The sequence below is a fragment of the Pan troglodytes genome, chromosome 17 (assembly GCF_028858775.2).
Source record: "Pan troglodytes isolate AG18354 chromosome 17, NHGRI_mPanTro3-v2.0_pri, whole genome shotgun sequence".
NCBI classification, from domain to species: domain Eukaryota; kingdom Metazoa; phylum Chordata; class Mammalia; order Primates; family Hominidae; genus Pan; species Pan troglodytes.
Window position 1 is genome coordinate 58,091,023 of NC_072415.2, and position 24,808 is coordinate 58,115,830.

The following is a 24,808-nucleotide window of genomic DNA, read 5'->3' on the forward strand; positions in this document are numbered from 1 at the left end:
AGAGGCTCCTGCAGGTGCACTGTAAGCAGGCTCCCTCCTCCCCTCCCTCCTCTCCTCTCTTCAACCCGACTCCCCTCCTCCCCTCCTCCCCCTCGTCTCCTCCCTTCTAACCTGATTCCCCTCCTCCCCTCCCTCCTCTCCTCCCTTCTAACCTGACTCCGCTCCTCCCCGCTCCTCCCTTCTAACCTGACTCCCCTCCTACCCTCCTTCCTCTCCTCCCTTCTAACCCGACTCCCCTCCCTCCTCTCCTCCCTTCTAACCTGACTCCCCTCCTCCCTTCTATCTCAACTCCCCTCCCCACTTCCTCCTGTCCTCCCTTCTACCCCAACTCCCCTCCTGCCTCCTCTCCTCCCGTCTGGCCCGACTCCTATCCTCCCCTCGCTCCTCTCCTCCCTTCTAACCTGACTCCCCTCCTCCCTTCTAACCTGACTCCCCTCCTCCCCTCGCTCCTCTCCTCCCTTCTAACCTGACTCCCTTCCTCCATTCCCTCCTCTCCTCCCTTCTAACCTGACTCCCCTCCCTCCTCTCCTCCCTTCTACTCCAACTCCCCTCCTCCCCTCCCTCCTCTCCTCCTTTCTAGCCTGACTCCCCTCCTTCCTCTCCTCCCTTCTACCCCTTCTCCTCCTCCTCTCCTCCTCCTCTCCCTCCTCTACTCCCTTCTAACCTGACTCCCTTCCTCCCCTCCCTTCTCTTTCCTCCCCTCCCTCCCTTTCTTCTTTTTTCCATTTTAAGAACACAAGAAAAGCAAAGGAAAAGGGGAAGGAAAGATCAATGGGTATAATTACTTTAAATGTTATTGATGTTAAAAAGGAAAAGACACCCACACTTTCAGGCACCTACTGAGTGGCAGGAAGGGCCAGTGTTGCGCATGTCCCACCCAAACCCCACGGGGACTTTCCAGGTAGGTGTTGTCACCTCCTTTTTATGAGTGAAGAAGAGGCTAAGCCAGAACACTGAGTGACACTGGGACTCTTACCCTGACAGAAGCACTGGGCCAGTCTGCCAGCACCCCCCAGGGTGGAAGGCTAAACCTGAGCTGAGACTGGGAGTGTCGCGGAGCCTCCCAAATACTTTCCAGCTGACAGGAGCTCTCGGTCTGGAGGAGGATGTCAAGTAGTGAACCCTTGTGTTCCCTGGATGTCCACAGTGGCACATTTTGCTATGTCCTTGCTACCCCCACAAAGGCCCCCCTGCTTGGGAGTCCCAGCTATTTGGAAATGAAAATGCACTTTTGCATTTCCGAGTGTGGCTCCTATGGGAAGGATGTTGAAATGGCAGAATAAAAAAAATTTTAATTACAAGACACACCCGACTCTGCAGTGCTGATTGAATTCAGAAACCCCATTTTGGGGAGGGAGGTTCAGCACAGAGCTGACTACTCAGCAACAGCAGGGAGGTATGGATTAAAGGCATCCTGGGCTCCGAATGTGACGAGAAAGCCTCTATGGCTGTACTTGCTGCTGAGGGAGAGAGGGGACCTAGACCACCCATGCTGATGAACCACGATGACCAGCGCTTACAGTTAGGAAGGCAGTGTTCCCTTGACTTGGGGTGGGTGACACTGGGAAGGAGTATTTACCAATATCTGTAAAGGGCTGAGGTATCAGGAGGAAAACCCCAGAATGTGCTTTGTCTAAATAGACTTCTGTTCCTAGTGGGAACAGTGGGCCTCATTCTGGTCCTCCACCTCAAAGGGGGCAGGGCGGCACCGTGGTCCGGGGGTTAGTGGCTCTGGGTTCCAGTCCTGGCTCTGGGGTTAGTGGCTCTGGGTTCCAGTTCCGGCTCTGCTAGAGCTTGCCTGGTGGCCTTATCCTCACCATTTTGCCACTTGGAGCTTCAGGCCTCTCATCTGCAGAATACGGCATGGACATATCACGTTTTGAGGCCCCCCAGCATTAATGAAACTCTTCTTCTGTTGGAGAATTGACATCATGAATCTTTCCTTCTCAGGCCAGCGGAGCCAGGCGCTTGCTTTCCCAGGCAGCTGCGATCAGGTGGGGGCATGGGTCTTGGGCTCTTCCAAACAGATGCGCCAGCATTAGACTTCACGCTGCAGAGAGCAGTGTGAGGGAGTGCAGAGTGTGGCACCCATTTTCCCAGGAGACACTGGTGGAGAGGGGGGCCCACAAGACAGAGTCCCCGTGCCCAGGGCCTGAGCTGCAACGATCTGACACAGTGTGGCTTGGGTGGTTCTGGGCTTCCTTGTTTCCAGGCTGTGAGCTACCCCTAGTCCACTTGGCGACTTTGTGCAAATTAGACGATTAGGCACCCCTTCAAGATGCTTTACTGCCCTCTGCTGGAAAATTCTTTAGTACACAAATGTACCAATCTGTCTAGGGCGTGAATGGCAGCCTCTAAATGTAATGGTGTTGTGCAGTATGCAACCTGGACAACCGATCTTGGTGGCTCTGCCGGCCTGACTTTCTTCTGGCTTTTGTGAAAATTCTGAAAGAGACTTAATTTCCTATAGTAAATGCCTTTTCTACTTAAGCTAGCTGAAGTGGCTTCTGGTGTTTGACGAATAACTCCGACTGATATGAATAGGGATGCTGATACGTGCCTCCTGGGGCTGAAACCAGATGACTCATGGAAGCAAGGGTCTCCAAGAAGGCATAAGGGCACCTATGTTACTCAGAGGGTTTGTACTTCATTTATTAATTGTGAGAGGAACATGGGAAAATGATCTAATTCACGCTATCTTCCTTCCTTATTCTGGAAACCTATTTGTTTATTCTTTTGTTTTTGTTGTCAGGGTCAGCGTTCATGGTTAAAGAGGGGAGCGCAAGGATGAAAATGTGAGTGTGCATTATACATATTCCAGCAGGGTGACCTGTGGGGAAAATGGCTTTCCCGGGTCTTGCTCATGCACTGTCGTGTCTCCTATTGTTACAAGGAGAGATGACATCAGCCTATGCACCATTTGTCCAGTGACTGAGTGTGTGTGTGTGAGTGTGTGTGTGTCTGGCTGCAGATAATGTGGCCAGGTTCCAGGTTTTCCAGGGCAAATTTGAGATGTTTTGTTTTTACATGTCAGGCCCTTTCTGGACCCATATGTTTTGGTTTAGGCCACGTGGGCACTGCCACTCAAGGTCATAGCAGCCCCTGCCTAGGGTGTGCCAAGGAGGAAAAAGGAGCAGGATCTCCCCAGGGAATCCTCCTTCCATCAATTTATGGAAATTCCTGTCTGACTCAGTCCTCAGCCTTCAAACCTGAAAGGAGCGAAAGGTCCCACATTCCCCATCCCTTTCTGAGCCAGGAAGTGGGATGAAGGAGGGATGGGCGGGAGCTGCGAGGCCAGTAACTGTTCAAGGGTGCAGTTTCAAGGCTCCTCTGCCCAGAGAAACCAGGCTTGTCTGCTGCTGGCAATCTGACAGTGCTTTGCCAAGGGGCCTTTCTTTCCACCTTGAATGAGGAGCAGGGTGGCAAAGGCCAGGAGAGGGAGCCATTGAATCACGTTCACATTTGGTGACTCCTTTCAGGGCAGGTTTGGACAGAGGGGAGGGCAGAGAGAAAGGGTGTCTACACCCAGAGGGGTAGTTGTGTTAGGAAGAAGGACTTAGGAGCAGAGAAAAGGAGGACACAGGGGAGTTGGGGAGGGAAATTCACTGGATACAAACCTCCTCATTCTGGAATTTGTCCCAGGATGTCCCAGGTCCTTGGAGGTCCCTTGGCATGAGTGTTGCCTGGCACTTCCCTTCCATAGGGCCCCACACACCTGCCGGCTCATGCTTCTAGCTGGGGGACTGACCCTGCTGCCCTTATGAAGTCCCAACTTCACCCATTCTCAGAGGGGAAGGGCCACGTACAGGGCACCCGGCTGTGCCCTGTTCTGGAAGTGCCCTTTACATGCTGGTTGCCTGTTCTGCAGTGAGCTCAGAGTTCCCTCAGGGAGGAAAAGCTGTCCAGGCCCCAGGAAAGGAGGAGTGGGGTCTGTAAAGGGCTCTGTTCTTCAGGAAGGGGCAGACTCTGGGTCAGATAAAGGCCTGAGATGAGGGTCTTATTTCCCATTGGGTCTTTACTGTTCTCTTGTCACATGTTTGGGGGCTCTAAATAAGAACCACGGCTTTTCTATGGAGTCCCCTTCTCTGGCCCCAACTTGCTGCAGGTGACTGGTTTAGGGAGAATGGGGTCAGCAGCCCTGGGCCACCACGCTGAGTTTTGTGAATCTGCCCAGTGCTTCTTTTTCACTCGTCACCCAACTCCTTCTGGCATGATTCTTCTTCCATGGTCATATGGTGGATATGTATTCACCTTTTCACAAATTAGACGGAAGGAACCCTAGAGACTCTCCTCTCCAGTATTCTTTTTTTTTGTTGATACAGGGTGTATCGCTCTGTCACCCCAACTAGAGTACAGTGGTGTGATCACAGATCACTGGAACCTCAAACTCCTGGCCTCAAGCAATCCAATCCTTCCTCCTCAACCTCCCAAAGTGCTGGGATTACAGGCCTGAGCCACTGCGCCAGGTCTCCAACATTCTTGAGAGGCAGTGTTGAACTCTTGTGCTGACTGAGAGCTCACTCCTTCACGAGGGACCTCGTTCCTCTTTAGGGCAACTCCAGATGTTAGGAAGTTCTCTTCCTTTTTTTGGGCACCCAGTTGCCTCCTGCAATCTCTCTCCTATTGGCTTGGGTTGGCCAAATTTTTGGTGAAAGTTTCCCCTCCCCAACACACCTGTTGAAGTCCCAAGGCCTGTTCATGTATTCCTTAAGACTTCTTCTCCAGGTAAGCTGCACAGGTTTCTTTGGCCTGTCTTCGGAGGCCTCATCCTCCTTCCTTCACTCCCTCTTCCCTCCACTGGAGGCTCCTTTGCTGTCAGGACCCCACCTCCCTTAGCACCTTGGGGTCCCAGGGTGCAGGTCACACATGGCCGGGCTCCATGGAATTCCCACCTGGCCAGGGCTAGAAGGAGATTTTACTCACAGGAGATCAGGAGCACCCAGGGGTCAAGGCCCACTGGGCCCAGTTCCCTTCCCCTTCTCCATCTTCACCTACATCACTCAGTGGACACTGACCCCCAGAATGAGGACCACATGATCCTAGAATGGCCGAGCTGAGCAGAATCTTGACGAGCAGCTGGCCTTGCATTTCTTGCACTGGGCTATGCTTACCCCGAGCCCTCAGCCATGGGCTGGGGCCTCCCAAAGCTGTAGGGTGGCCAAGGAACAGTTCGACTTCACTAGAAGATTCTGGGGAAAAGGCAAGTCACTTAACTGGCAAGTCGATCAAAACGATGTTTTTATATTAAGACAAATGTTATGTAATAGAATGCAGAAGCATGAATTTCAAAGCCAAAACAGGAGACTTCAGAGTTTTACACTACAGATAGGTTACTTTGGGCTATTTCTTTAGTGTTCTGCCCCCAATTTGCCAACCAGCTGGCCCCCTCTGCTGAGGGGTGTTTAGATGGAGAACTTCGAGAAGCTCTGATTACCCCATTTCCTTTATTACTAGAGGTGAGGGAAGGGAAGACCAGAGTGGAGGGGTGATTAGACTGAAGACACACAGCTTGGAGGAGTCTAAATTGGAAACCCGGATCTGTTCTTTTCTCTGTACCAAGAAACGCTGCATAGACGTTGCCTACTACAGCAAGAAAGGAATCAAAAATAGAAAAGAGGCTCCGGGTTGACCCTTGGTTTTCCAGAAATGCAATTCGAAGAACAGTGTTACCAAGAGTCTGGGCTGTGGGTTGTAAGTAGAGCTGACTCCATTCAATGACAGAAGTATATTCCTTTACCTTAGGTTCTTTTAGGATCTAATGTTCTTTGGGAAAGAGGCTCAGGTGAAGAAAGGAGGAGGCCAATGCCAGCACCTGGAAGTGAGAGCAAGGAGACCCAGACAGCAGCAGGGCCAGCCGGAGCCCATTCCGGATGCCAGGCTGGGGAACTGGCAGGACTTCCCTTGCTCACACATCCTGGGGTGTAGCTGCACACGTTTGTGAACACACGCACACACACGCACACCTCGCACTCAGGCCCACAGGTGCTGCAAAGCTTAAGATCCAACCATGCCTTACAAAGCTGGAATGTAAGAGACTACTGAGAATTGAGTTCTGCCTTCCCTACCATGCAACACCCCCGGATAACTGAAACAGCAATTGGAAGGGGGAATCAATCTCACCAGGTCATTAAGCAAGCATAGCTCACTTTTACTCAAAACACTGTCCTTTAAAGTATAAGGGTCAAAGGTTTTTTTTTTTTTTCTTTGTTAAGGTGTCTTTGACATTATTTTATGACACCCAACAATTAAAAACCTTAAGACTGGCTTGTTGCTGTCCTGTGAACTTTCAGAAGTCACATCTCACAGAAGTGCAACTCTCAATATAATTTAATCAAGTCAATTAATACTGTTTAATAAATAGGCCAGAAAATTAGCTGAGAGTTTTTCTCGGCGGGATGTGGCGTGCGACCGAAGTTATGGAAGATTGTCCCTTGAATCACTAAGGCAAACTTTGTTGAGTGTCATTTTACATAGAGCAATCACATAAAAAAAGAGTTATAAATAGAAAAAATTCCAAAGTTCTCCCACAGACAGACAGGGAAATTGAAACATCAAAAAAAAAAAAAAAAAAAAAAATTGAAGCAAAACAAAAACACAACCACCCCTCCCCCCACAACCCATTTGCTTCAAGTTCTTGATCATACAGTACTCAACATCTTTGGATATTTTACAATGTACAATTCCAAACTGCAGCCAAGAAAAAACAGAAAGAACTAACCAGTCATCTGAAAAATTGAGTTTATAAGAAGTCATCACCTTTACAAAATAAAAACAAAAGCCCCAACACCACTGGATTCCAATTTATTCATGTTTCCTTTTTTTTTTTTTCCTCTCTTTTAAAGTCTGGTTCAGCCCCAATCACTTGGCTGATGGGGGGGACAAGGGGACACGTTGGCTGGTGGACATGGGCATGCTTCAGAGAAAAGTGTCTGAAACGAAGACAGGAATCTGAGAGGCGGCTGCCCAGGCAGATGACTTCTGAGAACAGAGGGTGTGTGTAGCAATCCTGCTGGCTGGAGTGGCATCCGGTGGTGTGAAGAATCAGGGGGTCTCTTCTGGAGAGTTGTGAGAGGGACAGAGTCTGTGCTCTTCTCTGGCCTTTTTGTTTGTTGTGTTTTTGCTCAGGAAAAAGCCAAGGCAACAGGAAGAGCTGAAGTCTCTTTGTGCCCACAGCACAGGGATTGGGGACTCCAGCCCTGGGCTCTCCCTGGGGATGAACCCTCCTCCTCTCTGGGCTGCTCAGAAACCAAAGCAAACTTGGCAAGAAAAGAGAGGGGAGGGAAGGAGAGAGAAGGTCAGGAAGGCACGGGGCCAGCAGAGCCTTCCTTTTCAGGACCTGCTGCAAATTCAAGAACCAGGAGAACATGTGACAACTCTAACTCACAGAGCCCTTCAAACCTCAGAGGCCTCCACCTCCCTGCACTGAGCCCTTTTGTCAAAAATGGGGAGCCAAATACTCCCACTTCATCCCCAGAGGGAGAAGGGAAAGGGTCGAGGGGGTTCTCACATAGCAAAGGGGACCATCACTAGCAATGCCAAGGCCCTGAGGAACCCTCAACTCAAAAAACAAACAGATAAACCCTAGAAACCGGTGTTTTGTCTGTTTTCAGGAATCAGGATGAGGGGAGACTGTTGCCAGGTGTTAAGAGGTGGCCCCCATCTCTTCGATGTTGGCCCTGAGAGCCCCAAGACACTGCACAGCCTTGGAGGGGGCACTGGAGATGGGGGTAAACATTAAATAGCGCCCCCAGGGGTCCAGACATGAACAGCGGCCTGCAGGGAAGGTAGGGTAGCATTCTGAGTTCGCAGAGCTACCTGTGGGCTTTGCTGAAGCTCGGAAGCTCCCCTGATGACCTGATCTCTGTCTAGTCTGGCCATATTTCTCACCTATGCTAATATGCTAATATAGAGCTGGATGTGATAAAACTAACTCCAGAAAGATAAACTGTTTCCCCATGGACTTGGGGAGTACAAAGCTTCTACCATCTCTGTGATTCTCTGGGGGGATAGGTGTGTATGTGTTTAGAGGTGGAGGGCGGAAACCTCAGTTACCAGCCCCTTCCATAGCCAGGTGACACTGAGCTACAGAGGGCTGACCTGTCAAGGTCACAGGACAGGTCAGGGAAGAAATGGCCCGGGCCTTCCAGAGCCTGGTTCCTGACTGGTTCCAGGAGGCCTCCCTGCCAACAGAGCATTTCTTTCTATGTGGCAGGTGGGTAGTTCTCAAAAAGACCCCGGGGCCACTGGAGACTGGAAAATGAGCCCTCAGAGGAGTGTTGGCAGAGACTTTGCCATAGGGGGTGGGGCTTAACCAAGGTGCATGCCCAGCCCCTACCTCCTCCTGCTGTGGCTGGCTGGGCACCAGGCCAACCACCCCCTGACCCCTCATGACTCACCCAGCTCCTAAGTGCCCCTGGGCACCCAGTTCTTCGTGGCATGGGCCGGTGCAAGTTTCTATATGAGAGCCAGAGAGACAGCCAGGGAGGGAGGCCCGGGCTCCTGGCCTTTTGGGAAAAGATGCCCGTCTCAGACCAGCAAAAGGAGGCAGCTGCTTTAGGAGCCCGGGAAAATGCCATCACTGATAGTATTATTATTATTTTCCCATTTTCCCTTTGTGTTTTTAAAATGAAAAGTTCAGATCCATGGGGTAGGGTAGAGTGGGCCTGGAGGGAGAAGGACTGGAGGGCTGGTGGGCTGGAGCCGACAGGGACCAGCCTAGTTGTTGGCTTCGGACATGGAGGCCACGTGGTTGAGGCTGGGGAGCCCAGGGAGGCCGGCCAGGCCGGCGGCCCAAGGGTCGGGCAGCGGGAAGTAGGGCCGCGCCGCCGCCACGTTCTCGGCCAGCGCGAAGGCCAGGAGGCCCCCCGCGTTCCTCTCAGCCTCCAGCTGCGCGCGCCCGAACAGCTTCATCTGCGTCTCCTCGAACTGCCGCTCCAGCTCTTGCAGGCTCAGGGCGCCCTTGGGCGCTGCCAGGAAGTGCTTGGCGGGGCTGGGGCCCGGGAGGCACACAGCTGCGCCGCCCAGGTGGCCGCCCACCTCGCCCAGCGCAGGGGGCATCACGAAGGCCGCCTTGTCGGGGGCCGGGCCGCCGGGCCCGAAGAGCAGGCTGGCGGCCCTCCACGCAGCAGGCTTGCGGCCGCGTCGGGGCCGTGCCATGCGGCAGCTCTGGCGCTTGATGTGGCGGTGCAGGTGGTCAGAGCGCGTGAAGCTCTTGTAGCAGAACTCGCACTGGTAGGGCCGCACGCCCGTGTGGATGCGCATGTGGTTCTTGAGGTCGTAGTTGTGCACGAACTTGGCGTTGCAGTGGATGCACAGGTAGGGCCGCTCCCCTGTGTGCTTCCGCATGTGGATTTTCAGCTTGTCCTGCCTGCAATGCAGAGACTGGGGGTCAGTCCCGCAGGGAACACCAGGAGCCATTCCTAACCTTTTGCTCCCCCTTCCTCCAGAACCAGCCGAGGCTCCCTACTGCCATGGAGTCAAACCCCAGAAATAGGTCTCATGCTAGATCTACCCTCAACTGCTGCCCCACCTTAGACAGGTATGGTTACTCACCTGGATTAAAGGGATGCAGAAAAAGCAGTGTCCTGAAAGCCCCACTCCCCCAAACTCCTTTTATACCCGAGCTCAGAGTCATGAAACTCCCACTCTATTAGGGGTTTATCTCACATACTGGGAAGATACTTCGCCATAAGTCAGCATTTCTGACCATAGTCCTCGGATAGTGCAGCGACTTCTGCTGATACTGGACTGCACTTTAATCTCACACCCACTCTCTCCAGGCAACCTTATGCTTTCCCTCCAGTTCATCTATATGCTTTGGCCCAAAGTCCCTGGTCCCATCCCAGCCCCCGGGCTATTGAGATCTGTCTGTGTTTGGCACTAATCTGGGAGGCTATAGAAGCTTGGGCACACCTTGTTCAAACCTCCTGCATGGTGGTTTCTTATCCTAAGCCTTGGGCTCTCCTCTTTGTCTGTAGACAATTTCAGGGTTTACAAAAGAGCCAGGTGCGAAAAGAATGCAGCCTAATCTAGGGCAAAACTTTGCAGGGTTTAAGTGGTATTATTCACAGATAAGGTATGGTGTAGGGTGGGGGCGCCTGCGCCTATTGGGGGTCTGGGAGCCTCTGCGCCAGCTGCAGACCCACCACCAACTTGCTGGTGACTTCAGGCAAGTTGCTTAACCTCACTGCCCAGAGCTGAACCTGGTGCCAGACATCAATTCTCATTGTCCAGGGCTCATGGAAAGAACCTGGGTCTGTGTGAGCTAGATTCCACACACCTCCTGGTGGTCTTGACAGGAAAACTGACATCAGGGGGTTGTTTTCATAAACACTGAGCATTGGGTAAACCAGCTTAAGGTGGCTGAGGTATAGGCAGGTGGGCTGCAAGAATTCCTCTTGGGATAATTCGCAGCCTTCCCCAGTGGGGCCATAGGGGCCAGGAAGCTCTGTGTCTAGTCTCCTACTTCCTCCCTGCAGGTGTGGCTTGGGTGGAGCATCTGCCTATAATTTCAGGCTCTGCTTTGAGGTTAGAACAGATGTGGAGTCCAGGTGTCCTCCCTAAGATGGCCAGATTTAAACCCTGTTTAACGTAATCCTAGGACAGCAGGTGCAGGTCCTAGGCTCCTGGTGTCTCCTGGCCACTAGAGGTCTCACCAGCTCTCATTTTCAAAATGGTTCTCCAGGGGCAGAGCAGGAGAGAAAAGGACATTCCCATGAATACTGGCAGGCACTGTGAGAGGAGGATCAGAGAGGACAGATCCAGTCCTCCCACCTGTGCTCACAGGAAGGCTGGAGAGCCCCTGGGAGTGAGGAGAAGGGAAGTGGGGTCACCCTCTTCCCCTCCACATCCCACTGCTCCTGCCTTTTTTCAAACCCACCAGCCACCCCAAGGCTACATAGTTCTCTGCTGTGATATCCCACCCCCTACCAGCATGCTGTGGTCTCTGTAACCCAGATTTCACCTAGATGATTGGATTTTTGAGGAGGAAGGGACTTCAGAGACCATTTAGGCCAGTGGGTCTCAAACTTAAGGACGCATTCGAACCATAATCAGGACTCAATAAAACAGTGCTGGGCCCTACTCCCAGAGAGTCTGATCAGTAGGTCTGGGATAGGGGAGAGGGACAAAGGATTTGCATTTCTAACCAGTTGCCACATGCTGGTGGTGGTGGTGGTCCGTGGACCCCACACTGAGAACCACCGGTCTAGGCAAAGCCTCCACTATGTAGGTGGGCAAACAGGCCCAGCTGGGGAACTTGCCAAGCTCACCCAGAGAGTCATGGCAGGCCCGGGAGTCAAGGCCTCTTTTCTCACCACAGCACTGTGACTGTGAAAATGGAAGTGTCGGGTGCCTGTACCCCTGGAGTGATGCAACTTCCCAGTCCTAAGGGATATGTCTTGGGCCTCCACAAATTCACTCAGGCTCTGATGGAAATACTGATGCTAGGTGGTCGGCTGGGCTCCCTCACCAGGCCTGGCAGAGGGCTCAGCTCAGAATCAGCTAAGCAGGGCTTTAAATGCATCATCTCATTACTCCTCACCACAACCTATGAGGCAGGTTTCTTTATTTTTATTTTTATTTTTTTGAGACAGAGTCTCACTCTGTTGCCCAGGCTGGAGTACAGTGGCACGATCTCGGCTCACTGTAACCTCCACTTCCCAGGTTCAAGTGATTCTCCTGCCTCAGCCTCTCGAGTAGCTGGGATTACAGGCATGCACCACCACGCCCAGCTAATTTTTGTATTTTTTTTAAGTAGAAACAGGCCTTCACCATGTTGGTTAGGCTGGTCTCGAACTCCTGACCTTGTGATCTGCCCACCTCGGCCTCCCAAAGTGTTAGGATTACAGGCGTGAGCCACTGTGCCCGGACAAGGAAGGTTTTTTTTTTTTTTTTTTTTTTTTTTTTTTTGAGACGGAGTCTCGCTCTGTCGCCCAGGCTGGAGTGCAGTGGTGCGATCTTGGCTCACTGCAAGCTCCGCATCCCGGGTTCACACCATTCTCCTGCCTCAGCCTCCTGAGTAGCTGGGACTACAGGTGCCCACCACCATGCCTGGCTAATTTTTTTTGTATTTTTAATAGGGACAGGGTTTTACCGTATTAGCCAGGATGGTCTCGATCTCCTGACCTCGTGATCTGTCCACCTCAGCCTCCCAAAGTGCTGGGATTACAGGTGTGAGCCACCGCCCCTGGCCAGGTAGGTTTTTTTTAAGTCACTATTACACATAATTAGTAGTACTGATCCTTAGGGTCACTCTCAAACAATGGACAATGTAAGTGGTAAATCTTCAAATGCCTCCCAAACTTCTCATTAGAGTATCTAAAAGAAGTCCCATTTTTGTGGCAATTGGTCCAAGGATGTAAGAAGTGCTGAGAAGGTGCCTACGATATCCTTTTATTGAACATCTGCTATGGGCAGGTAAATACATGACTTCATTGACCCTGGGAATTCATTATTCAGAGGCATATGGTATAGAGGTAGGGCCCCTCCAGGAGTCTGGGAGTCCCTGTTGTAGCTTCAGACCCACCACCAACTTGCTGGATGGCTTTAGGCAAGTTATTTAACCTCTCTCTGCAGAGCTAAACCTAGGACCAGACATCACTTCCCATTGTCCAGGGCAGATGGAGAGAATCTGGGTTTGCGTGAGCTAGATTCAACACACTTGGTGTAATTCCCTCACTTGGACACAGGCAGAAAGGAGGCTCAAAGAAGTTAAGAGCTTCCCAAAGGTATACAGCTGGTGGGGGCAAAGGAACCTGGGGGGCTACCTGGCTGTGGTTTGTTTGTAAGCTATTCTGGGGATGAGAAAGGATGGATTTTCACAGCAGGGATTCCCAACCTGAGGCCTAAGAGGACTGCTGCAGAAAGGGCAGACCAGAACAATCAAGAGAGGGCACCGGTAGCCAGCTTTCTGCCTCTGTGGCCAGAAGACTGGGGTATGCCAATGGGAGGAACTCAGCCCTGGGCAGGAGCTTTCCCTAATGGAGACATTTGTGGGAATGGGGGCAAGGGGTGGGAAGAGTAGGCAAAGCTCATGATAAGCCAGTTCTGGAAAAAACTTCAGAGGATCATCTAGTTTACCAGGCATACTTTACCACACTCTGATTCATAGTCTGAGTCAGTGGGCCCAGTAAGCTACACTATTAGCAGTACACTTCTCAGGACCTTGAAAACACTGATCTAATTACTTCCAAGATAAGGAAAGAAAGGACCAAAGGGGGAATGGTGTTCTAGGGCCACACAGCCTCCTTCTTTACACTGACCTTTCCTGTGGATACCGTGACGTGCATTGGAGCTGGAGGTGGTGCCGGGCACACTCCAAGAACTAGATCAGTTCCCTTCCCTGGTCTGGGCCTTAGTTTCCTGATCTCTAAAATGCGGGTTGGGCTGCATCCCTGGGGCCTCTAGTGCTCCATGAGTGTATGCATCTGGGTAATGGGCTTCTGCCAAATCTCCTTCTGGAGTCTGTGTGGCTGGCTGGCTTCCTTGCTGCTTCACATATTCAATCTGCCTGTGGAAGCAGCGTGAGTTTAGCTGGAATATGTTCTAGCTGGAATCTCAGGAGCTGAGCTCTTAGTTACTTCTCTGTAGGAATGGAGGTCTGGCAGTTCCACTTAAAACTTCCCAAGGCCCCCTTGTCCAATGGCCTGTGTGCTCACTTACCCCTTAGCATGGCTTTCTGGGCTCTTCACAAGCTCACTGCCATCTCCTCTGCCAGCTTCCTGCCTGCCCCCCATGGTACGCTGCCCCACACTCTGGGCAACTCTGCATCTTTGAACACCTGCAGGTATGAACTGGACTGCCGGTCCCCCAGTGCACAGCCCACCACATTACAGGGTGGATGCCCTGTAAACCCTGGCTCCTTCCCCATGTGTGCATGTCTTGTGCTTGGACACCGATGCTCCATCCTTAGGGCCCTCCCAGAAGGCCAAGCCCAGAGCCAGGGTGCCTCTTCCTCCCAGCCCTCCTCCTCCTCCCAGCCCTCCTCCTTCCAGCCCTCCTCCTCCCAGCACTCCTCCCTGCACGTGGCATGGAGTTCTGGTACCTGCTTTGATGAGAACCTGTGGGATGCTCTTTCGTACTCTGCACAACACACAACACTGAATGTAGATAGAGAGGAGGCTCACTGCGCGTTTGGTGACTGACTAGTGGTGCCAATTTCAGAACTCTCCGACTACAAATCCAACATGCTCCCCTCTGGCCCTGGTCCCCTTTTCTGCCATCTCGTTCCATCTCTCTACATCAGGGACAGCCAAGGACATATGCACCCAAGCCTCGGTCTACATGCCTCCTTTCAGCCTGGAGAGCTCATCGTCGGGAAAGTCATGTGAGTCCTCACGAGCTCATTCCCAGAATCAAAGAAAAGGGCTGTGGGGCCTTGGCCTGAGGTCTGTGGCCTCCAGAAAGGCTCCCAATCAGGATAATGCTTTCCCAGCAGCCTCTACCCGGACTTCTTGTAACCCGATGGTTTGAGACACACTCTTCCTGCTACCACTGCTAATGCCATTACATTATCTTAATAGGGTTCCCAGAGCTGCCAGGAGTGGGAGGACTACAAAGAAAATAGAGGGAAGACAAAAGCCAGGCTGCTGGCTTGTCTGGAGAGCAGGTAGCTGTGGGGGCACAAAGGTGGTCAGCATTCGGCTGGCACTGGAGGAGGCAGGTGGAGACTAAAAGGCACAGCCTTCGGGGTTCAGCGGAACTGGAAAGCATGCCTTGTCAGAGAGTGACTGCGGTGCAGAGGTCGTCCATCCTCGCCCAGGACGGTGTGCTCTATGGGACCTCTGCTGTCTCTGGGCCAGTCTGTTTTCATTTTGCAGTTTCTTGCCTTCACTACTGTCCCCATCAGGCATGGCTGGGGCATCTCTGGGAGCCAGGCTGTGACAGGATACAGGGGCTCCAGGAGGGAGACCAGCCAGCCATGCTCTCTAGGAGCTACTAACAGAAGGGCTGGGGGAGGCAGGGGGCAAGTCTCTATGGCCTGCAATCAAGGACCCATGTGGTGGGAATTAAGAGGCGGAAGATGCACAGGCTTTCACAGGGCCCAGGGCCAGGCCCAGTTGGCAGTGATGGCTGCAGATGGGGCAAAAAGATGTGCGGGGGCCACCTGGACCTGGGATGTCCGTGGGCAGGGAAAATACCCACCAAGCATAGCAGTGTCCCTATGCATGAAGACAAATGCTTTATCTTCCTGAGATCACATGCTCCCTGTTCTTCTAGGCCCTTCCTAGGCGTCACCTCTGGCCGAACCCTGCCATCCTAACCTTTGGCTCCTGGCTTCCAGACTTTCTGGGAAGAGAAGGGAAAGGACTCCTGATGAAGAGGATCTAAGGTAATCTTGGTCCAGACTGCCTCTTCCCTATGACCTGGAGCTGTTTCTGTGTCCCAAGTCAGACCTGAAAGGGACAGGAGCTGCCTCTACGGCCAGCACAGGCACAAGCCTTTCCCAGGAGGAAAACGGTGTCTTTGAACTAAACCGAGGGAGTGCACAGGCAAAGGGAGCCCAAGTGGCTATGGGGTGACCAGAGCTAGGAAGGGACAGCATGGGGCCGAAGAAATAGTTTGGTTGATGCCTTTGAGGCCCTGCCTAGGGAGATTTCATATTTGGAACAGATCAGTGGTGGGACACCTGGTAGGACTGGCTGGAATCTAGAGCTGCCTCAGAGGTGAGGTTCCTGACACCAAAGAACAGACAATATCATTGTGGGGCGGCCTCTGTCCCTCCTCTCTAGACCCACAGAATGACAGCAGCAGGCAGGGCCTTAGGGGTGGAGGGGCTCTGCTGGAAGGATTCCCATGTCCTCCCCCTGGATTGTGGCTGCTGAGGTCATTAGTACGTCCCCGTGGGGTGTGGACATTCTGGGAGCTGGCATCTGGGAGGCTGTGACTCAGAGCCTGGGCTGAAGGGCTACCATGCAGGGGAAGGGCAGGCCTCTCCAGCACCCCATGGGGTGGGGCGGGGAGGGTGTCACAGGACCCTGAGCTCTTCCCAACATCAAGGAGGGAGGAAATGGGGCTTTGCCAGGGCAGAAGCTCAGCTGTGTTGAAGGAAAGACTCGGGTTCCAGAAGGGGAAATCATGTCCGAGAGAAGGACCTGAGGGCAGCATGTCTGGGTCCTTGCTGCGGGGACAAGAGTGACATGACAGGGCCCAGTCTCAGGAATTGGCGTGGCCTTGGAAGGGAGTCTGGGAATTCTACATCAACAAGGCAGCCGTCGCTGCTCTAAGTGGCTGCTGAAGAGCTTCCAGGTGGAAGGGGCAGGTGTTAGGAATCGCGTTGGGGAATTCAGCCAAAAATAAGGTCCCCGTGGAAAGGCTGCAGGGAGCCTTGGCCACAGGGAGAATTACAGGAAAACCTCAACCTGGACAGACCACGCTTGGGGCTCTTCAAGCACGGAAAAGAATCCTTGCCGGGCAGTTCCAGAGATGGGGTGAGAAGCAAAGGCCCAGTGATTCTGAAGAATGTGAGGGGGAGGAGAGTGGGGAGTGTCCCGCAAGGACAGCCACAGCCCACAGTGAGCAATAAAGCCTCTGAAGGGAGGCAGGCTGGAGCCATCTCCTCCACCCCGCCTTTCCCCAGCTCGGGGTTTCTCTCCTCCTGGGAAGAGAAGGACCCAAGAGCTTGTCTGATCTTTTTCGGGAGGGTCAGAGACCAGTGGGAACAAGTGGTGGGGGTGCTGAGGGGGCTGCAATGCAGCGGCTTCAGCTGGAGACAGGCCTGGGGCCAGATGGCCGTCATTCTGGAGCAGGAGTAACCCAAGGCCAGATGGCTGGATGACCAGAGCTGCCCCACTGCCTATCTGGCTGGGAGTGGGGACTGCAGACAGAGAGGCCACCCCAAGTGACCATCAGGAATGTGCTGGGAGGGAGGAACCTGGAATGTCACCCTCCTGTACAACATAGCACTGCTGCCCAAACCAGGACGCCCACTCCCAGAGAATGTCCCAGGGTCCAGAGGGTGAGAAGTCTGTCTGCAGTGACTACGCACGGTTAAAATCTTCCCTTAAAACAGGGTGCACAGACTGTCCAGACCTGGCGTGGACCTCACAGAAGGCTGTGCGTGGGGAAGGCCCAGAGGAAAGGGAGTGGGGAAGAAGGGAGATGGGGGCTCAGGGTGCCAGCAGGGCCACCGTGCGATATCCTGAGACACAGATCCTTTTGGAATTGGAGTCACCAGCCTCGGTCTCCTCTGAAGGGAGAGGTGCTCCTGTTAGCCATCTGCCAAGGGGGCAGGCATGGGCAGTTAGGGAGGCAGAGCCTGCGCTGGCAGGAGAGGGCGCTCCGGGCTGATAACATGGCTGGCTTTCCTGATCTGGCCTGTGAAGAGCTTCCTGGCATCCTTAAAGTCATATGCAGGGGCTGGGACTCTCGGGTTGAAGCCAGGCCCCCAGTGAAGATGGGTGAGCTGTACTTGAATCCGGCTTTCACACAGTGCTCTGGCTTATCTCCCTCCGTATTCCTGTGCTTTTGCCAAGCCCTGTTCTGGTGTTCTGCCTGGTTCTGTCGGGCTAAGGTGAATTCAGGAGGAGGCAGGGGGCAGCATCACCCACGGTGGCATTGGGGTGGCAGGGCTGTCACTGAGGGACATCCAAGGGGAGGTGAATCTCGGGAACCTTGGGTCCGTCTGCTCTGGGGAGTAACAGGAGCAGGGTGCCCTGCCGTCAGCATTGCCGGGTGGCTGGCTTAGCTCACTGCTAAGGGCAAGGGGACACATCCTGGGTCTGTGAGGCCCTTCCCCTCTGCTCCTGCAGATTCTCCCTCCACTGTCACTGGAAGCACCTGGGACAGATGCTGTCTGGGGTTCCCCTCACAGAAGCAGCTGTGAGCAGGACCCCAAGGCCACCTTGGAAATAATCAGTGTTGTCCTTCAAAGCAGTCCCCTAAGGAGCCTGCAGAGCTATTTCAGCCACACCAGCGTCACCTGAACGGATTTCTGAAACTCCTCTCTGGCAACTTCCAGTAGAGTTTCCAAGCAACCCAGAAGAACAGGTCTCATGACTTTAGAGGACTCATCTTTTTTTTTTTTTTTCCTGGAAAAGCATAGTCCCTGATTTGATATCCAGTCTCATTCACAACCTTGCACTGTGTCCTCAGGCCAAAGCTTTGGGCTCACTGAGGAAAATCAAAAGAATGAGCTGCCACCAATTCCCAAAGATACATCTCCAAGAGGAAGTGGGGCAGCAGCAGCGCCACCGGAACAAGTGTGGGTCTCTCAAGGTGAGTTCTTTGAGAGTGACAGTGGCAGTGTGGGGAAGGGACCTAGTCTAGTAAGTCATGTTCACAGGGCAGGCATCGCCAGGCTCTGTTCACACAGGATACACTGAAATGACCAAACCCTGATGCCAGGCCGCCCACCAGAGCCCTCCCCACCTGTGGACATGGCTGAAAAGATCAGCCTCACACCAGGAACCACAGATAGCACCAACCGGCTGTATTTTCCAAAAGTGAGGCCTAGCCAAAGCTGGCAGTGGGCAGATCTGACCCCACGTCAACCCGCCAATCAGTTTTGACTACAAAAGTTGCTGTGCAGAGTAGGCATATAACATATGTTTGCTGAATGGGACAGAGTCTATGAAAGATGAAAGGTTTATAATGTATTGACTTCAAATTTCAAATTTTATAACAGCATAAAGTTGTCCCCCTTCCTCAAATGGAAAGGCAAAGAGGAGAACATAAAAAGAGGCCCAGCCTTTAGGTCTGACCCCAAAATGATTGAGAGGACCTACAGGCATCTCTGCAGTCTACTGGTCACCGGCTTTGCTATTACACAGAGGCTGAGATTCCAGTCTCAGCTCTGCCATTTTCCAGCTGCACACATGCTTGGTCAGCTAGCCACTGGGAGATGTGTCATAACAAAGTCAACCATGTCTCCCCATCTTCCCAGGGCCTGGCTGTGGTAAGCGTGTATTTAAGGTGCCTAGGACAGCCCCTGGCATGCAGAATATGCTTAATAAAGGTCAGTGGCTGCTTCTCCAAATCAAACAAAGGGGCAGCACTCCATCGGGGGAGTGCCATCCATTAAAACTGGGTTCCACAAATTTACAGCTGGAAGGAGAAGAGGAAGCCAAGCAACCCAGGTGCTTGAGCCACCTCACTTCCTTCCCAGCCAGAACAGCCCTGCTCTTACCTGCTTCATGTCATGGGCTTCCACCTAATATTGTATCTGAGAAAATACTGCAGCCCCTAAAAAGGGCTTGAAAGTCACAGCACCAGGTGATGCCTAGCACCCCTGCTAGCCATGAGCCTGCATGTGTCTGGGATCTATCTGGGTCTCTGTCTCCACCCCAAGCCTCCCTGCCCAACTCTGCTGTCCCCCATGGCCTCTGGCCCCGTGCCCCGCACCCGAGGGCTGCCATGCGCACCTGGTGAAGCGGACCTCGCAGATGGTGCACATGTATGGCTTCTCCCCAGTATGGGTCCTCATGTGCCGCGGCAGCTTCCCGGCCCCCATGATGACTTTGTGGCAGATGGGGCACTGCTGAGAGGCCTTGGGCTTCAGCTTGCGCTCTTCTACCAGGGGCCAGGGTGGGAAGAGGCCTCCCAGGTGGGTGGCACTCAGGAAGTTGAGATAGGCACCGTAGTCGTTCTCCGCCTTGATGGGTCCCAGAGGCCCCCCCGGTAGGTCAGGGAACATGTCCTTGAAGAAGTCATTAGGGAAGGGTGGCGGTGGGGGTGGGGGCAGCTCCTCCTTCTCCTCCTCCTTGATCTTCCGATTCTTGATGACCAGATCCAGTGGCCCACTGTCCATGGGCTGCTCAGGCAGCTGGGCAAAGGCACCGAAGTCCCCTGGCCAGAGGTGTGGAAAGAAGTCCGGGGCGAATGGAGACAAGGAGGGTCTCCTGTCGGGGATGTTGGCCTTGGGGTACAGGTTCTCCCTTAGCAGAGATTCGATGGAGAAGTCCCGGATCACCCCCAGATGGCCAGGACTGCCAGCCTGGAAGGAGTCAGGGAAGTCCCTGGGGGTGTCTGAATAGGCCTTCTCTGTGAGATGGTCCGTCTTGGAAGGGCTTTGGTGGCAGCTGATGTCCTGGGGGTCAGGCAAGTTTTCTTGGTCAGCAAAGTCCTCCGTGTCATCATCGTCATCCTCCTCCTCTTCCTCCTCCTCCTCTTCGTCCTCCTCATCATCATCATCTTCGTCGTCATCATCGTCCTCCTTGTCGTCCTCCTCCCCCCCGTCCCCCCCAGGCTCCATGATCTCCAGGCACACGTTCACGATGCACTGGATCTCCAGCATCCTGGCTGCGTTGAGGATGTGCTTGACATTGCCGGCGGTGATGGTGAGCGTGGAGGTGTAGGCGAACTCCAGGATAGCAGCCAGAGCCTCAGGCTGGACAAAGTCGATCTCATAGACGTAGGGCTGGCTGGCTAGGGTGCCGGCTGTGAAAAGCTTCTTGAAGTACTTGCTGCAGGCAGCCAGGACGGAGCGGTGGGTCCGATACTCCTGCTCCTGCACCACCAGGAGCACGTCACACAGCAGGCCATCGTGCCGCTGCTCATTGAGGCTGCACAGGACCTCACTGCTGTGGTTGGGGAAGGGAATGCCAATGAGCTCGTCAATGTCATTGGCCATGTTCTCAGCCAGAGCCCTGCAGAGACACACAGAGAAGAAGACTGGGTTAGTGAGCGTGGCCCCAGGAGGGGTCTCAACTCTAGGACTCTGAGCCACCTCCTTGGCATAAGGGCTCCCTGTCCACTGCAAGGCCAGTCCTCCTACCTGTTAGCCTTGCCAAATCTCACCTGCAATTCACAGCCTGGCTTACAAGCTGGGGCTTTTCTCTGGACCCCTAAGACTCTTAGAGATAGGCTTCTCACTGGGCAGCTGGTGTCAGCTACTCACCAAAGGCTGCAAGCCTTCTCTCAGGCTTGGTGTTACTGATTTCCACTTTGCCAACATGCAGTTGCAGAATACAACTGCAGGATGAAAAGCCTCATGAACCTAGCTGTTGCCTTGGCTACAGGAACAGGACCCACCTCTGTGGGGCAAGGACCTCTCAGTGCTTCTGCTGAGAAGATGCTCTGATTTGTCTCACAAATCCTCTGATTCTGTAACAGACTTACACTTTGCACTGGCTACTAGGAAGCTTAAAACAAATTTCGTGGCCCATTTTCAGCAAGTAAATGGGGGCCTTGTGGTATGTTTTGCTTCCTGACCTTACTCGTTCATTGTAGTTGAAGTTTCCTTCCATTTGTAAATCTTGATCCTTTTTTAAAAAAAAAAACTAACTTCCTATATGTGTATATCTGAGAGTGATTTCACCTATATTTAAATTCAATACAAATATAAATGCAATATTCAATATAAATATAATGCAATATAAATATAAATTCAAGTACATTGTTAGTTAATTTTTCATGTCTAAATTCTGTTAGCCTCATGAAAATATCAACCCCTGTGGTGAGAAGCGTCTTCTGAGACACTTTATCATTGTATATGTTATACATAAAGTATGGTCAGTGGCAGCCACCAGAAGAAAGCAGGGCACGACAGGGGACAACTGGCATCCCTTCCTTTCAGGAAGCACAGCTCACAGCCCAGGTGAACACAGTCAACCGGGACAAAATGTGGCATCTGCCAGGGCAGGTAGGGGCATCCAAGGAGAGAATATAGTCATGGGTTGTTTGTTAGTTTCTGGTTGGGCCAGTAAAGACCCTTCCTCATCCCTCTTTTCCACTTATCACTGGAGACAGAAACTAAACACCATGGCTTCAGGCTGCTAAAAGCCTAAAACAAAACAACAAATCAGAACAACAACAACAACAATAAAATAAGGTGGGTTGGACAAGCTTCATAGGGCTCTTCTACTTACAGCAAAGCTTCAACATGGCTCATCTAGATAAATCCTAGCAAAGCCCTGGCCCTTATCTTGGTACAAATAAAGTGGGGACAAAACAAAAAGGAAAACAAATCCTAAAGCCCCATGCCCCAGTGGGAAGAGTTCTGGAGATCCTTACACATTTATCTTCTGGATGTTTATCTTCTGGATGTTTCTGTCCTGGGAAGGCAGAGGCAGGGGGAGGGGAGGAGTGAGAAGTATACGCTCATAAAGTGTCATTGGGGCCTGGAGGCACTGGGAAGGCAGCAGGCATGGAGGATGCTGGGTGCCCCTCCTCTGCCCTCACCTTCTCCTCCACCATGGGGCAGCCCAGGCATTCCCTAAGCAATCCCACTGGCCAGGTGTTCAGGAGGCTTCCCAGAGCTAAGGCCTCACTGCTTTCCCACCTTCTCATCTTTAAAAGGGCCAGAGACCCTGGCAGTCCATGCATTCATTCTCTAAATATTATTGGGTAGTCTCCCTGTGCCAGGCTCTGTACTGTACTCTGGGGATGCACAGAGAACAAATCAAGAAGGCCTCTGCTCTAACAGAGCTTAAAGGGACATAACAACTGCAATAAAAATGTACAGCAAGATTCACCAGAGTATACAGATGGCAGATAAGCCATCTAATCTGAAAAGATGTTCAATATCATGAGCCATTAGGGAAATTCAAATTAAAACTATCATAAGACATCACTACATACATAGGATAGTGGCTAAAATAAAAAAATACTGATAACACCGAATGCTGGTGAGGATGTGGAGAAAAGGATCACTCGTATATTGCTGGTGGGAATGTAGAATGGTACAGCTATTCTAGAAAATGATTTGGCAGATCTTAAAAAACAAAATATGCAACTGCCATATGACCCAGCAATTGAATTCTTGAGCATCTACCCCAGAGAAATGAAACCTTATGTCCATGAAAAACTCATACACAAATGTTCATGGTCACTTTATGCATGATAGTGAGTAACTGGAAATAACCTAGACATCCTTCAAAGGTGTATGGCTAAACATTGTGGTACATACACGCCAGGGAATACTATTCAGCAATAAAAAGGAGTGAATTCTCAATATGTGCAACAGCCTTGATGAATCTCCAGGGAGTTATGCTGAGTGAAAAAAGCCAATCCCAATGGGTTAGATATTGCATGATTCCATTTATATAACATTCTTGAGATGATAAAGTTACAGAAATGGAGAAGAGATGAGGGTTGCTGGGGACTAAGGAGGTGGTGGTGGTGGGAGGGAAGTGGGTGTGGCTATAAAAGGGCAACAGGAGGGATACTTGTGATGGAAATGTTCTGTATATTGATTATACCAGTGTTCATATCCTGGTTGATATTGTACTACGGTTTTGCAAGATGTTACCATTGGAGAAAACTGCGTAAAGGGTACATGAGATGTCTCTGTATCATCTCTTACAACTGTAGCTGAAATGATAAGTATCTCAAAAGAAAAAGTTTAAGAGAAGCAAATGACAGGAAACAACCTAAAGCCACTCATCAATCTCCTCGCTTCTCTCCATCTCTCATCCAGCTATCTACCACAGAGCTGTAAGGGAGGAGAGGAGGGGGGAGCTTTACCCAGGGTGAACAGGGGAGGCTTCCTTGAGGAAGCATCATTTGAGCAGAGACCTAGAAGAGGAGAAGGATCCAGCTTGGGAGGATGTGGAGAACAGTGTACCAGGCTGTGGGAACAGTGGCACAAAGTGGGCAGCCCCACCAAGGTGCCCTTGGTCTGAGGGGCCAGGTTCTGTTCTGAGTGGCCCCGTTGAACATGGTTCTTGTCTATTGACAAACCATTCCACTTCCGCATTTCTCTGGGGGCTCAGATGGACCATACCCACCCAGATCCCTCGAGGGCCTGTGTAGGATTAGTTGATGGACACCCCTCTGTCTCTCTGACCAGGGAAGGTGTCCCCAGCTGAGGCTTCAATGAGCTGTGCTGCAGAGAGAGCTCTGAGGCCACCTCCTACATCTCCACATCCTCCCATGCTGGATGAGGAGAGAAGCTCCTAGTGACTTCCTCCTTTCCCTGGTTCCCCACTGTAGTGGTGGGCACCCAAGGGAACGCAGAGGGCTTAGGAAACCAGGGGAGCCTGCGTGGTTGCATGCCGGCAGGCTCCTTTGGGGCTGCCATGCCCCAAGAAGGCTGCCTTTGGGCAGCTGGGCTGGGGGCCAGCAAGCAGCCCCTGGAGGCCTGGATCAGATGGGAGGCCTCAAGTCTGAGCCACATTTAGTTTTGGATGCTCAGAGTCAGGTGTGGTGTGAGCATCTGTGCAGTGGGCAAAGGGGACCCATCAGATACCTGTCCCGTCTCCTTGGCCCCGAGCTCTTTGCTTCAGATTCCATTTATATAACAGGACCCATGAAACAAACTGGGAGGATAGGGCAGGCCAAGCAGGCACCTTCTCTTTTCAGGTTAAATATCCTCCCTAAACAATGGGTTTCCCAAAGAGGAGTCAGGATTGCCATCTGCCCTTAGGCTTACTCAGTCCTCACAATAATGCATTTAGCTCCTATTGTTACCATCATTCCCATTTTACAGATGAGGGAAATGAAGCCACTAAGAGCTGATGCACAGAGGATGAGTGAGGGCACAGAGACCTGAGCCTGCATCTGGCTCCCCAGGCCATGCTCCCAACCACAGCCAATTGCAGCTCCTGCCTCTGATCACAAAAGTAACCAAGAAAGGACAGTAGTCTCTGCTAACGCGTAATGAGTGGCCCAGACTGCAGGTTCAGAGGTGCTTAGGGATGCCTTTGTGGTGGAGGGAGGGAAGGATTTGGGTGGCCCTGCCCTCCAGGGACAGCCAAGCAGGCAAGGGCCGGCAGGGCAGACTGGAGCTCTCCAGGCAGGCTTGGCCAGCCTCAGGGGCTGGAATGTGGAGACCACCCCAGCCCCAGGCTACTGCCTTTCTCATAGTGTTGGGGAGGGGTCCTCTCCCTTGCTCGCTCCCCAGACAGCCTCCCCTACTCTGTGTAAATTT

The 24,808-nt window shown here is 52.4% G+C and overlaps 1 protein-coding gene across 4 annotated transcripts in view; it reads right to left on the reverse strand.

The window, feature by feature from the left end:
* Positions 1–6,326: 6,326 nt before the first annotated feature.
* Positions 6,327–24,808, reverse strand: part of ZBTB7C (zinc finger and BTB domain containing 7C) — a 386,806-nt gene continuing 368,324 nt past the window's right edge. For all 4 annotated transcript variants that reach the window (XM_016933665.4, XM_016933664.4, XM_054672018.2 and 1 more), the window contains 2 exons: positions 19,362–20,585; positions 6,327–9,367 (listed from right to left, as the gene is read on the reverse strand). In XM_016933665.4, the coding sequence (XP_016789154.2) occupies positions 8,716–9,367; positions 19,362–20,569 (1,860 nt within the window). In that variant the 5' untranslated portion in view covers positions 20,570–20,585 and the 3' untranslated portion in view covers positions 6,327–8,715. The remainder of the gene's footprint in view (positions 9,368–19,361; positions 20,586–24,808) is intronic.